This window comes from Amphiura filiformis, chromosome 8 (genome assembly GCF_039555335.1).
Source record: "Amphiura filiformis chromosome 8, Afil_fr2py, whole genome shotgun sequence".
Taxonomy (NCBI): Eukaryota; Metazoa; Echinodermata; class Ophiuroidea; order Amphilepidida; family Amphiuridae; genus Amphiura; species Amphiura filiformis.
The window spans coordinates 16,608,969-16,624,503 of NC_092635.1; the positions used below are offsets into that span (position 1 = coordinate 16,608,969).

General features: G+C 37.8%; 1 protein-coding gene across 1 annotated transcript in view; it reads left to right on the forward strand.

Moving 5' to 3' along the window:
* Positions 1-1,387: 1,387 nt before the first annotated feature.
* The window catches only part of LOC140158707 (MOB-like protein phocein), a 68,187-nt gene continuing 54,039 nt past the window's right edge, over positions 1,388-15,535 (forward strand). Inside the window, 2 exon segments of the mRNA XM_072181893.1 lie at positions 1,388-1,481; positions 15,210-15,272. Coding sequence (XP_072037994.1) covers positions 1,407-1,481; positions 15,210-15,272 — 138 coding nt within the window. The 5' untranslated portion in view covers positions 1,388-1,406.

The window sequence follows — 15,535 nt, forward strand, 5'->3', positions numbered from 1 at the left end:
TGATTTTGGGCAGAAAAAGGGGCTTGATGAACTGAAATGTCAACATATTTTACTATGGGTCTTGTGAACCAAAATCGGGCCAAATCATATAACTTTTTGCACAAGATTTGCAATTTAAGAGAATTGGTCATTGCTCATTAAAATAAGGCTATAGGCCGACATATAAGTGTGCTCTTTCATTTGATGGCATAAATATTGAAAAATATTGTAAGGAACACTTGAGGTTTTGGTCAATGTGCCTTTTGGATAGGTAGTTTTCAACAGATTTATACCACATTCGCCTTGCACATTGCGTTATCTGTTGACCTGTGGACCGTCGGCCGATCAAAAAGTGGCCGGAGCTGAACTTAACCCAGCCGCTGGAAAGAAAAATGGGTCACTTTGCCGAATACACGTGCGTTCCCCCTGCCCCCGAATTGACGTCTAAGGGTTATCCCCATCAGGAACCCCGGATCTAGCATGGGTTTTCCAGAAAATCCTGAGACCCCCGGGGGACCGTTCACAAACACTTGTTGGGGGCCCAGGTACTTAGTACAAATGACCATACGGGGACGTGCCGCTAATAGCATTTTTGGCCTTTTGGTATATCAATGACCCCGAAGTTTTTCTAAGCCAATTTTGGTACCGGTATATGAATGGGTCCTTTTTTTCAAAATGTTTTCAATCTAGCCAAAATTTCGAAATTTTCCAAAAAAATGGAAAAATTTGTAAAAACTAAGACAATTTGGGTTAAATTTGGCCGAAAATTTTGACTTTTGGTATACAATGGGTCCAAATTTCTTGAAAAATTATTTATGGGTCCACTTTCAAATTCTCAGCGGCACGTCCGTACCAAAATCAAAGTTGAGTACCCCCCGGGGTTGGGGGGGCCTGATGCAAAAAGGGGGCCCTGAAAAGTTTTGACCCTCCTATAAAGGGGGGGCCCTGAAAGAAATGACCACAAATTTTCTTGGGAAAATTGAGTTTAATGCTTTTCTATGGGGTTGACCCATAGGCCTAATTAAAAAGGGGGGCTGAAATTGTTGAGGTCTGCGAAGGGGTGGTACCCCCGGGTTGGGGGGGCTGATGCAAAAAGGGGGGCCCTGAAAAGTTTTGACCCTCCTATAAAGGGGGGCCCGAAAGAAATGACCACAAATTTTCTTGGGAAAATTGAGTTTAATGCTTTTCTATGGGGTTGACCCATAATTTTCATGTCAAAAAGGGGGGGCTGAAATTTTTGAGGTCTGCAAAGGGGAGGGGGCGAAAAATGTTCACGATGATTTTTTTCTTTTGCAGGCCCCAAGTGTTTGTGAACGGTCGCTTACTAGTACTAGTATTTCCCTGGATTGTGATTTAGCCCCTGCCCCTCCCCCCTGACCCAGGGAAAATTTATTTTTACGCCCTCTTGTGATGACTCATGGTGAGTAATGTTGATCAACATGGCGGACGAAGATATTCCTGTGGTTATTCTTCGTAGAATTCGTCCTGGTACCAAAACAGAGGTATGTACAGGTTATTCAAAGATAATTTTATGCGTAGAAATAACACCGTTATAACTTGATCCCCAATAGGCGTGTATTATTGATTCAATAAACTGTCAAAGTCAAAGTCAAAGTGACATTGGACACTCGACGCGGGCACTAAATTCGCATCAATTTCCTACATCCCCTTGAAATTACACATGACAGTACACATCAGGAATTGGGATTCAGGTAGTACAAGGAACTTATACGATGTCCTCATTCACAAACTGATACTATCTGTCCATCGTATGAGACTGTTACCGCACGGCAACTGGTTGAAGGAATATTACACAGTCAAGAATAGGCTCCATCATTTTTTTGTTCTGATCCCTCCCAGTCAGACCCAGTCTCCCCGAAAACATCAAAACATCAAAAGCGTTGCACTTTTACTTACTTAACCCAGGCAAACCTAGACTCGCTGAGTCTCATGGACGCCGTTCCTATGTCCATCAGACTCGTATTTCCCATTTTGGATGTCAATGGGAAATACACACTTAACGATTTGCTCCGGTTAGAAAAAAAAAAAAAATCTTTAAAATTTTATCAATGTATATCATGATATAAAAGTGGTACCAACCTTATTGTGCTTGCTAATTTAAGACTCGGTTGAAACAAAATTAAGGATCGAAAGCATTTTAGTGTCCAAAAAGGCAAAATTATCGTCAAAGTTCTGTCGAAATCGGCACCCTTGCATGAAGGGTTCAGAATTGAATCGAACGAAAATATCCGATCTTTATGATCAAAAACACAAAATTACAATTTTAAACATACTATTGGCAAAAGACATTATTACCAAACAATACAGAATAGAAAATTTGACATCATTTTCTCAAAATATTGAAAAAATTTGCTCACTAGACATCGAAAAAGTACGCAATCCAATTCCCGTTCAAACGCGCGGGAAACTGAAAGTGCGATAATCGTGACTAGGCAAACCTTAGTTAACACATTTGCTAGTCAGACAAATTCGCCGACAATGTCAATGCATATTTACATAGAAATTTAAAACAACTGGCCGAAGAAGGAAACGTACATAAAATATGTTTTCTATACTTCACTTGACCCAAATATATGATTTTTTATGGTGATAAGTCACTCGCACATGGAATTTTAGAGGATTTGGATAGCAGTTCCATTAAAAAAGCTGCTATCATAATGAGACTAAGATCTAGAAACACCCCGAAATGCCGCTTTTGGGGAATTTTGCTAGCTGAAACTTTTTGATGAAAGTCAATCTTTGACAAGATGTAACTTTGCTACGGAAAGTGCTATGAAAAAATGGTTTTCAGTTTTGGCTTTGTTTACTCAAGGGCTTTGATTTGATATATACAATGATGCAGTTTGATGGCAAATTTGAATTCACCTAGCATACCTACTTACTTAAAGGAGGATTTCGTGATCCTAGCATCCTCTTTTTATGACATTTTTCAGTAGATATCCACGAAAAAGCTTATTTCCAAAATTTCAGTTGATTCCGATTTTATGCTTATGCGAGTTATGCATGATTATGTGTATTACACTGCTCCATAGACAATGTGTTGTAATTTCGCTCTGGTGCACCAGAACGAAATTCAAATTTGGCGATATTTTTGCTAAACTAATTAATCTGCAAGAAATATTTGGTACATAAACATTTAGCCAGAGGTATCCAGTGGTGTAAAAATCTCAACTTTTTTTGGGAAAAGTGGGGGGATGAGGCTGTGGATCACGAAATGCCCCTTTAAGACTGTCCTTTTTCATATAACACAGACAAAGTAGGGCCAACCTGCCTAGAAATGGTCAAATTTTGGCAAGAAATATCTCTGTGTAATCCTATGTAAGTCCCATATCACATCGTCATCGGCGATCAATTTTCTTCTGAAGTTTGGTTGGTACCCACCAGCGTCATGCATGTGACGTAACACAGAGCTCTAAAATAATCGACCGGGAATCGGGGATCGTTAAAACGTCAACAAATTTCAAAACACAGAAAGCAGTAAACTTAATGGCGAGCGGTCCGAATTTTGAGCCATACAAGTTTACGTGGTGAACTAGATTCAGGTGCATACAGTGTAGTAAACACTGGATCAGGGCCGGCCCAGGCGATGAGAAGCTTACCTCATCTGGGCTGTTTCACAATCAGGGTACATATTTCAAAATCCATGATTCTTAGCATCCTGCTGCTTAATGAAAGAAGCTGAAGGATTTCTTTTAATTTATAAATGAAGTATGTCTACTCCCCTTAAAATCACACATAAAAGAAATCACACAAATGCCTTAGTTTTTTCATTATATGGTGAAAAGTTCACTTTTTTTGACATTTTGATGTTTCATCTTCAAAAAGCACATTTTGAAAGCTGTAATTTATATAGTAAAGGAATTCTAAATTTACTACTGGGTGACATTTCTAAATGTAGTTATATGCACCTAAGTTTTGAAATAAAAATCATTTGCATATTTGAATTACAGAAAAAATGCGACCCAAATAAAGATTTGTCAAAATCTCCAAAATAATGTCCCTCCTTTACATTTGATTTTATGAAGCACTATAAATCAATTTAAAACCCTTCCAAATTGTGCAGAATTGGTGAAAAGTTTCATGTGTATCCTGTAATTCAGAGTACCAAAAATCATGATTGTACATCAAGTGGCGGAGTGGGGACGAGTGTTACCAAGTGATGTCAAAAAAAACCATGTCCCCTCCTTTACAGCATTATTCTCTCTGCAATATATTTTTGCAGTTAGGTACCATGTTTTTAAATTACATTTTTAATAGCTCAAGGTGCAACCATTGTAGGGATAAGAACCAATTTTTGAAATTCACTATAGATTTTTTTCTTTTGCCATATCCAAAAATGTCCCCTCCTTTACGCTTGATAATACAAAATCATGACTTTGTCTAATTTTAAATATTCCCACACTGATAGAGTGGTGAAAAGTAGTTAAATTTCATAATAGGAACTGCTGATGATAATTAAGTGTGAGTTTTGGAGAAATAATTTGCAATTCCAATTTTAAGATTTCAACCTGTCAAAAAAAATGTGTCCCCTCCTTTACAATCAATGGTTTTTGCATTTTATTCAAATAATAGGATTGTCTTTGTTTGAACTAAAGAAAAGTGAACCTAGGAAGATGGGTTGGATACAGGCAGACATAAAAATAGCAAAATCCACTTGGTCAATGTTATTATTTTGATTTTATGCTCCAAATAGTCAACAAAACTATGTAAAGGAGGGGACATTTTTTGACACATTTTCCTTCATATCTCAAAAACGCTAAGTAGTATGACCGCCAAATTTGACATGAGACAAGATGCTGCTTCATGTAAATGCATATTTGTGTAGATTTTACTTGTTTTGGTAAACTTGCAAGTAACTTCTCTTAGTCAAATTCAATATTTGAACCATTTCCATCAGTTAACATGATTCTGCGAAAAATTGATGTTTACATAATATATAATCTGTATATCATTTGAAAGCTATATTTGTCAGCAATAATATTAGACAACTTTGGAGTTGAAAAAGGCAGTATCAAATCATTGTAATGCTGTTTGTAAACTTTAGTATTTGGCCATTTTCCTTCATATAGCCATTTAAAAAATAATATTTGAAGAAAAATAGTGGTTAAGTGGCTAAATAATTGTTAGAACTTGAAAATTTGATATATTTAAACCACTTTAACATTTAAAACAATCACATTAAGATACTCTGATTTTGCACCCTCGTGAAACCCACTTGTGTACCCTGATTGTGAAACAGCCCATCTACAGCTTCAGGCATCACTGTTCACATGTCTTGACAAAATTAAGAATAACATTACAATAAGCTATATTTATTATTGTTGATCCATTATTGATTGATTATCCTTTTGCATGGGATCCCCATACCAAAGATTCTATAAACCAGATTGAAATGATACAGAAAAGAGCTGCTCGCTTTGTCTTCAATGACTACACATCTCGCACCCCAGGAACAGTTACAAATATGTTGAAAACCCTTGAATGGGACTCGCTGGAGAACAGAAGAACCTCTCATGAGATTAACCATCCTGCAGCAATCTCGCCTAGGCCACTTATCCCTGCCAACTGGAACACTACTACAGCTCGTCCAACGTCAATCACGGCATCTTCACTGCAACGCCTACACAACAATCACCACCAGCAAAGACTGCTTGAAATTTTCATTTTTTCCCCGAACAATTATTAACTGGAACAATTTACCTGAACAAATAACCCAAATAGAAGACATACCACAGTTTAAAGAAGCTGTAGCCAACCACATCAAAGAGCAACATCAAGACTAACCAAGCACACCGCATGCACATTCCCTGACCGTCTGACTCCAGGAGGAGTGTTGGCCAGTACTAAATCAAGATCAAGGTTCTGGTGCAGCCATTGCGGTCATGCATGCATGCATGGACATGGCGGTGGGACATTTATTTGTAGCGATCGATTCTATCCTAGTTTCTATCCTACAGCTATACAGTGCACCAGAAAAAGATATAAATCAATGGATCGGCAATATAGCCTTTATATATCCAATAATGTTTGGTTTGTATGATAAATGAAGATAAGCTTACTGTTCATGGAGTTACACAGTTCCTGGAACTAGTAGCACTGCACAGAGAGCATCATGTCCTAGTGACAGGGGTGTAACTTACTCTCTCAGGGAAAAAAGTTCATTTGTGACACGATCAAGGGAATGAGTCACATGTCGACCCTGGTCGAAAATGAGTTTGACATGTTTCTAAAAGAGGACATTTAGAGCTTTCTGTAGGTATGCTAGGTGAATTCAAATTTGCCATCAAACTGCATCATTTTATATATCAAATTAAAGCCCTTGAATAAACAAAGCCAAAAATGAAAACCTTTTTTTCATAGCACTTTCCGTAGCAAAGTTACATCTTGTCAAAGATTGACTTTCATCAAACAATGTCAAAAAGATTCAGCTAGCAAAATTCCCCAAAACGGCGTTTCGGGGGTGTTTCTAGATCTTAGTCTCATGATGATAGCAGCTTTTTTAATGGAACTGCTATCAAAATCCTCTAAAATTCCATGTGCGAGTGACTTATCACCATAAAAATCATATATTTGGGTCAAGTGAAGTATAGAAAACATATTTATGTAGGTTTCTTTCTTCGGCCAGTTGTTTTAAATTTCTATGTAAAAATGCATTGACATTGTCGGCGAATTTGGCTGACTAGCAAATGTGTTTGCCTGGCATACCTACTTTCTGAAACTGAAAACCCCATGTTGATACAACTTTTCTTTGCAAAGTTACATCAATTTATCAATCGCTGAAAACAATATAAAACAAAAGAATTTTAACAATTTCTTTGCTAATATCTCAAAATCAATATTAGCGACAAGTCCGACAACCGACTCATTTCCCTTGATCGTGTCACATTTTGGCATTTGCGAGGGCAGCCAGGCAATTCTGCTAAGGGCTGCTACAATGTAACAGGGGTAGCGCTAACTTGTGCCATGGGCACATTCTTTTTACTTTTGGCGCACAAAATTACCATTTCTAAAGGGTCATTTGAACCCCTTATTTCTATTATTTTGGATCCATAGTTTCAAAAAATTCGACGTTTTTGACCCCTTATTTGAAAACCTAGCGCTACCCCTGGCTGCTAGGGCACCAAGGCAATCGCATGCTAAAGAATACATCCAAAGTTACACATTTTGAGGGGTACATGTACCAAGGCAGAGGCATGGGGCACCCAAGGCAATTGCCTTAGGTCAAGACCGTTAACTTTGGTAAACTTGCATAGAAAGGTCAAATTTAGCGAAATTGAATCTCTGTACAATGTACAGTCTATGCAAGTCCCACGTCACATCGCTATCTCTGTTTTTATTTATTCTGAAGTTTGGCTGGTTCCCACAAGCATCAACACATGACACATATTAGAGTCACGCGGTAGCATGACCAGCAAGTTTTAAAAAAAACGACTGATAAAGAAGAATAAGAAGATGCACCGCGGGACTATATTTACACGAAACAAAACGCTATTGTTCTATGATATTTTTCGCTATGCATAAAATATATCTAAAACCATGCTAAATCGTATTTACTATCCAAAGTGTAATATTTTAATAACTCATTAATTCAAAAAGTTACACCAATCATACAGTCAATCTGATTGTTTGATAATAAATAAACATTCTTGCTTTATTTCACGCGGTATTTCATAGCCAAAATTAGTGGAAAATCATAGCTAATCATACTGATCATCCACAATCTTTACGTCACTGCTACAGCCATACATGGCTGTCACTGTCGCACTACCTTTTGAGATTCACTTTCAAATATACCCTAGTATATTCCTGGATACCCTACATACAAATTCTGGATCCCATTCGCCAAAAAATCAAGTTTTTCGCAATTCTTTTATTCTTTCCGGACCACAGCATACATTCATATTAATAAATACTCCACTTTCACACGCCGTTATAACGGGTCGCCCCGTGGCGAAGCGGTTAAGGTCCTGGACTTCTAATCCATTTATGAATTTTTGCTCAGGTTCAAACTTCCCACCACTTTTTTTCTTAATGTTTTATTAACCAATGTATTGTCATAAATCAAGAATAACACCATCTCGAACATCCATTGCTATTATGATATTATTTTTTTTTCATCAAACAAACATGTTTGATTTTTTATTCTCATTTAGGCCTATGCCTGACTATCATGACATCTTCGTTATTTAAAACACATTTATCATTGGCTCTGTTCACAGTTCAATCTGAAATTATATTTGCAATAAATATTATAAATTGTCACAAATTAAAATCACAAACCGCGAAAGATCGCCAACAACTGCCGCTGAATATTGATATCCAACTAGATTTCACCGCAGGGCTATAAAGAACCACAAACCGCGACATTTGGATATCCAACTAGATAGCCCAGCAGGGCTACAAAGAACCACACACCACGAAATATGGATATCCAACAGGCTTAAACTATAAATTAGCTCCCGATAGAGGGCAGGGCCTGATAAGGGTAATTAAAATCAGACTGATTAAAATCACAAACCGCGAAAGATCGCTGACAACCGCCGCTTAATAGGGATATCCAAAGATATTGCCCCGCAGGGCTACAAAGAACCACAAACCGCGAAATTTGCATATCCAACAAGATTGCCCGCAGGCTTAACGATTTTAAAGAACCACAAACCGTGAAATATGGATATCCAACAAATTAAGACCACAAACCGCGAAAGATCGCCAACAACTGCCGTTAAATTTGGATATCCAACTAGATTGATTCGCAGGGCTATAAAGAACCACAAACCGCGAAATTTGGATATCCAACAAGCTTAAACTATAAATTAACTGCCGATAGAGGGCTTGATAAGGGAAATTAAAATCACAAACCGCGAAAGATCGCCGACAACCGCCGCTTAATAGGATATCCAACTAGATTGCCCCGCATGGCTACAAAGAACCAAAAACCGCGAAATGTGGATATCCAACAAATTAAGACCACAAACCGCGATAAAATGAAATGAAATGAAATGAAGAGCCACAAACCGCGAAATTTGGATATGCAACTAGATTGCCCCACAGGGCTACAAAGAACCACAAACCACGAAATATGGATATCCAACAAGCTTAAACTATAAATTAGCTCCCGATAGAGAGCAGGCTTGATAAGGGAAATTAAAACCACAAACCACGAAAGATCGCAGATAACCGCCGCTTACTATGCATATCCAACTAGGTTGGCCCGCAGGGCTACAAAGAACCACAAACCGCGAAATTTGGATATCCAACTAGATTGCCCACAGGCCTATAGATTATAAAGAACCACAAACCGCGAAATATGGATATCCAATAAATTAAGACCACAAACCGCGATAAACGAAATGAAACGAAATGAAGAGCCACAAACCGCGAAATTTGTATTTGCAACTAGATTGCCCCACAGGGCTACGAAGAACCACAAACCACGAAATATGGATATCCAACAAGCTTAAACTATAAATTAGCTCCCGATAGAGGGCAGTGCTTGATAAGGGAAATTAAAACCACAAACCACGAAAGATCGCAGATAACCGCCGCTTAATAGGCATATCCAACTAGGTTGGCCCGCAGGGCTACAAAGAACCACAAACCACGACATTTGGATAGCTAAGTAGATTGCCCAAGAGGGCTATAAAGAACCACAAACATTCAAACACGATTATCTTGCCTAGTCGGGCATTTAGACGCTTCCGTAGTATAGGCTTAAATATATGCGCATTTACCAGTTCCAACTTGGAAGTAAATCGGACTTACTCTCCGTATCTCTCTGGCATTGTCAACATTGGGTGTGTGTTGTTCATATTTACATTTTCTGTACATATTTACGCTGCCTTGAATAATTAAAGTATATCAAAATATATATTGATCATTGTGTATCGCCTCAGTCACGCGTGATTTGAGCAAGTTTTAAAAATAAACGACTGATAAAGTTTTGTTTAATTATTTATTGTCATAAATCATGAACAGCAACTTCAAACATCTATTTTTCGCTTTTATGGAGCACTTTTGTAACCTGATGACTTTCCAAGCTTGGAGCTGCTTGGTTACATTCATAAAAAGAAAAGAAATCTACCAAAAAAACGTTGACAACGTAAAGAAATCAGCAAGTTTAAAAAACCCACCTCGGCTCACTTTTTGAAACTTGGTCCCATTTTGAATACCAACAGCAAATCAGTGTTTTTATTTTATTTCAACAGAATACAGCGTTTCCAACAAGATTACAAGCCTACTACACTTCTGGAAATGTTTTAAATTTATATAAATATGATGAAGTTTAAATCAATACCTTTTACAAATGGGACCAAGTTTAAAAAAGTGAGCCGAGGTGGGTTTTTTTAAACTTGCTGATTTCTTTACGTTGTCAACGTTTTTTTGGTAGATAAAATAATTGACCGGAAATCAGGGATCATTAAAACGTCAACAGAATTCAAAATACGGGGTCGATTTAGAAAATAAAATTTACATGCACAACTCCACAAAATGGCCTGAATAACACAAAATTTTGCATGCACAGGCAAAATTCTACATGCACAGAGTCAAAGTTACATGCATTTGTGCATATGTAAACTTGCTTACTTACTTGCTTATTTAGTGGGTTCCTCGAACTGTGATGGCTAATGGCTTTCCACAACTTTGTCCTCCATTGCTGCCCTGAAGTCTGCTGCCTCCAGTCCAGTGTCATCTTCCAGAATGTCAATGTAGTTCAGAGCAGGTCTCCCAGGCTTCCGCCTCCTGTGCTTGTTTGCTTGGGTATCCAATGAACCATTTTTGATGCGGGTTCCTCACTTCTGGAACAGTGGTCAGCAAACTGGGTTCTTCTTTCCCTGATCTTGTAGCTTATTTTTGGAAGATCTCCATATAGGTCTGCATTTGACATTACCGTAACCACTCGGGTATAAGCCCACCCCCCTAGATGGGCAATTTCACTTCAAAAATGGTGGTGGGCTTATAACCGGGGAGGGGCTAGTACTTGAACTTAAAAATAAGAACAATCATCCTCATTTGTATAAGCCCGATGTACCAGTAATTTTTTATTATCTATGTCAGTTTTTTAAAATTATAAGTATGGAATGTTAATTTGATATCAACTGATATTTTTTATATGTGATGCGATCAAGCAAAATCAGTCGGAACTTGGAAATATTGATTTTGTTTCCTGCTGTTTTGGAAACTCTTTAATTGCTCATATCTTTGGAACTGGTTGTTCAATTTCATTGGGGTTTTCTGCAAAATGCAGCTTTGTAAATGCTGTTTACTATATCCTATAAGAAATTGAAAATTTAATATTGTCAAGTTCCGACTGATTTTGCTTTCTTGCATCACATATTTGTTCTTAAATGTGAGAGAAAAGCATTGATTTGATCTAAGAACTTAGCCAAAATTACAACTGGGCTTATACCAGAGTGCACCCTAGTTCCCAGAATGTTTTGACAAATAAGGGGTGGGCTTATGACAAATGCCTGTAATTTTCACCAAAACTGTCCTTCCAAAATTTGACCCTGAAGGCTGAAAGTGAAAACATAGTTGGTGTGATAATAATATGCACATCTAGTTGTATTTACCGACTCAAACAAGAAGAAGAAGATAACCCCCTCCTTCTGAGGGTTTTCAGATCAAATAAATAGCTAAATTGATATACTTCTGTTCTGCTTCATTTACTAGTCTGATCTTACTTCAAGTTCACAGAACTTTTTCAATCATTATTTTCAGAATTTGTTTTATATAAATGCTAGAGAAGTGACACAGGTCAAGAATTTATATAGGTACCTGTAAAGGCACTATAAAAGACAATCACATGGGCCAATCAGTGGTTCACAGCAGCTTAGGAACAACAAGAATGAAGCAGAACAGTAAAGCATCAGACACATGAAATAAGATGCCCATGCACTACACTACTAAAGGATGGTGTGCCGTCATCAGATATGTCTCCGACTACTTCATCTGGTAAGCTATTCCAAACGTAAACTGCAGTGTGGATGAAGGTCCTGCCAGTAGATATGGTTCTAAAAACTGGTACTGTGAGTGTGATAGCATGGCAAGGCATGGACAAGCTGGAGCGGGTAGCTCTTTTGACTGCTTCTGATGGAGAGATGTGATGTTCACTGTTCAGCTCTTTACTTGCTTCCTCTTCGCTCACACTCATGCATTGATGTTGATGGGGAAGAAGTACTTGATGACTGGCCAGATAAGACAACTTTGATGGAATGATCTGTACTCCTTTTGCCATGAGTTTCGAGCAAATAATAGTATGTAGCCAGACCTTGTCAAATGCTCCTTTGATGTCCAGGGTAACCACACAACTAACCAGGCACACTTTGTTGCCTCTGTCCAGGGAGTTGGACTACTCTTGGGTCAGAATGGTGAGGATGTCAGCTGTGCTGTAGTGTGGCCTAAATCTAAACTGTCTAGTATTTGATTTCATTTGGATTCTAAGGAGGTGCTTCTGAAGTTGGTTCTGTACAACAGCCTCCATGACCTTGCTGATGATGCAGAGCAGAGAAATGGGGCGGTACATAGATGTATTAGACTTTGAATCTCTCTTGTGGATAGGGATGACAGATGCAGTCTTCCATTGGCTCGGGAAAACTCCCTTGGAGAAGCAAAGCTCAAACAGCACACTAAGTGATCTTGCACTCCTTCAGGACTCTTGCAGGGAGATAGACCCCTTAGAGTTCCACAAAAACACTTGCAAGTGATTCATGCTGACTAATAATATTAGTTATTAGGTGAAGCGGAGGTATGGTAGGGGAAATTATCGTGCGTGAAGTGTCATACTGGGTGAAGCCGAAGGCTGAACCCAGTATGACACTACCATACCGACGCTGAACCTAATAACGAATTTATTATACCACTAAGTCATTCTAAATATTGAAATAATAACGTTTTTTAAACATTTTAATTGCTGCTAAATAGGAAAAACATTACAAAAAAATAGATGACTGTTCCGTGTAATACAGATTATGCGTGCATTTTACGCTACCGGTTTACGCTGAATCGCTTTATACGCAGTACCTCGCCGTACACGCCGTATCGGGCTTATGTAAATACGCTCTCACTGACTAGATATAAAGCTTAAAATACGCACTCACTGACTAGATACGAAAATATATCAGGTTAGCGGTGTTCTTTGATGTTTCCCTTAGTGGTATGATAAACTTGTTTATCAGCATTAACATTTTACAAGTACTTATTAAAAACTAAAAAATTGGGGAAAAATGTATATATATTCAATATGAAAGGTCAAAATTTTCAAATGATGGACAGCTTTTCCTCCCAGCTATATACACTTAAAAGTACATCATTACATTTGTAAAGTTTACTTCGAAGACTGTTAAATGTCAAAAATGTAAAAAATACAAATTTTTAATAATTTGTCATGAAATTTGTAATACTGTGTATCGCAAATTAAAAAAAAATTTAAATGATTTGATATCAGAAGGACATTGCTCATGTTCAGAATGTAATTTGGTGTGTCTGATGTGCTCTCAGGTCCCACAAAAATACTGTGCAAACATTGCTATCCGATTCCTTAACCCTAACATCCCAGTTGCTTTTTGACAAGGGGGAAAGAAGGAAAGAAAGAAAGAAGGAGAAGAGAAAACTTTTTTTCTCGGGTGCAGTTTTGAACCCTCGACCCTTCGGATGCCACGCCCGTGCACTGGCCTCCCTTGCCACGAGTGAGTAGCTTGCCCAGCCAAGCTTTCCGTCCCCATATGACTGTTTGCATGATGATGCAATAGCATCACGTGGGATACCTGCTTGTGCCTACGCTTTCTGAATTGAGGTTTTTTGATGTTTAGTAAGGTTAGGGTTAATGGGATATTTTGTGATTTTTGCAACCTCATTTTAGGATATGACCATGAAAGAAGCTTTTTATCCAATTGATTCGGACATTGCCTTTATATGCATAATTATTTGTAAACCCCAAATATATTTGTAATATGACCAAATCAGCAAGCAATGTTATGCACACAAACATGTAGTCCTCGGTTTCTGATGGTGTAAAAATCTCAACTTTGTTAGAGCAAGTTGGGAGGGGATGAGGCTGTGGATCACAAAGTGCCCCTTTAAGAAAGTCACTTCAGGTTGGCGATTATTTTGTATTCTTTCTGTGTGTGTACATGAATGGATCATGATGTAAGCTGTGTGCATGCATGTTTACCTACAACTGAGGACACACACATCTTTCACCATGAAACTGTTGTCCTATCTACAAACAAGCACCGTCCTCTGTTTGCGGATGTCTGCAATAAGTCTCAATCGCAACTGCTGTTGTGCAGTAAATATATTGACTTTGGTTGGTAGGCATATAGTTTACTTGCTGTAATTTAATTTAAAAAAAAAAGAATACGGTACAGCTATGTGCAGCTGTCCAGCACTTTCTGACAGCTGAGCCATCTGTTGACAAACTCTTGCCAGGTTGCTATAGTTTCTGGATCAATATGGCGACCACAAAAAAACATCAAAAAACATGATTTTGAAGTCAAAATCACCTCAAACTTCGCCTGTCTAAGGCATTTGCAGCTGCTTATTGATTAGTAATATTTGCAATATATCCCAACTATGAAAACGCATTTATAATTTAATTTCAGTGCACTAAAATGTAACAAAACAGGTTGTTTTGTGATTTACTGACTTTGATGTTTAATTAATGCAAAAAAAAACAAAAAAAACAACACATCCCCAAAAAACAACAACTTGGCTATCTATGTATTTTGATTAGCATCTAGATGTTATAGGCTTATTTCTTTTTTCTTAGTCAGTGGGAGTGGTCTAGTTCGTAGACACATCTGATTGGACAATCGCATGATTTTGGGTGGCATCTATCAGGCCATAGACAACCCCACTCCATCTCGAGTGTTGATAATGTATAACACGCTTGTAGAGGTGCGCTTATGTATCTGTTGTATAGACGTAGTGGGGAATACAGAAGACATGAAGTTGTAAACAAGTTTCGTTCATTTTATAATAAGGGGCGTTTTTATGACGATAACTTAATTTTTGCAAAAAAAATAATTCACAGTTATTGAAATAATATTTAATCGACTAAGAATGAGAATAAATGATAGGAATTTTTGTTTTTACTAACCCCTACTGTGTGATAGTCAACAGGCATGTCTAATATTTTGAGTAGTGGATGCTGGTGCATTTATCATTTATTTTCTAAATGCTTTGACCATGGTGCTTATTTATTTTTGCAGGACTTTACCTCATGGGAGGACCAATCATTTGAGGAAATGGACAGTACACTTGCTGTACAGCAGGTAAGCAGAAGTAAACTGCTAGGGTTACACTTAGAGCCAAGTCAGTCAGTCAGTCAGATAGTCAGTGCTCATGAAGAACCCAACATTTGTGAAACGTTAAGATCTGGAGGTGAATGTGTTGATAATTGGACCAGTTCCAGTTGTGTTAATGCCAGTTGTAATTTGTATAATTTTTTAATTGTGTAAAAAACTTCTCAAGGTATTCTAAAAAAGTTTTAAGGGGGGAACTTGTGGGCCCTTTATTTGGAGCCAATGTACATATA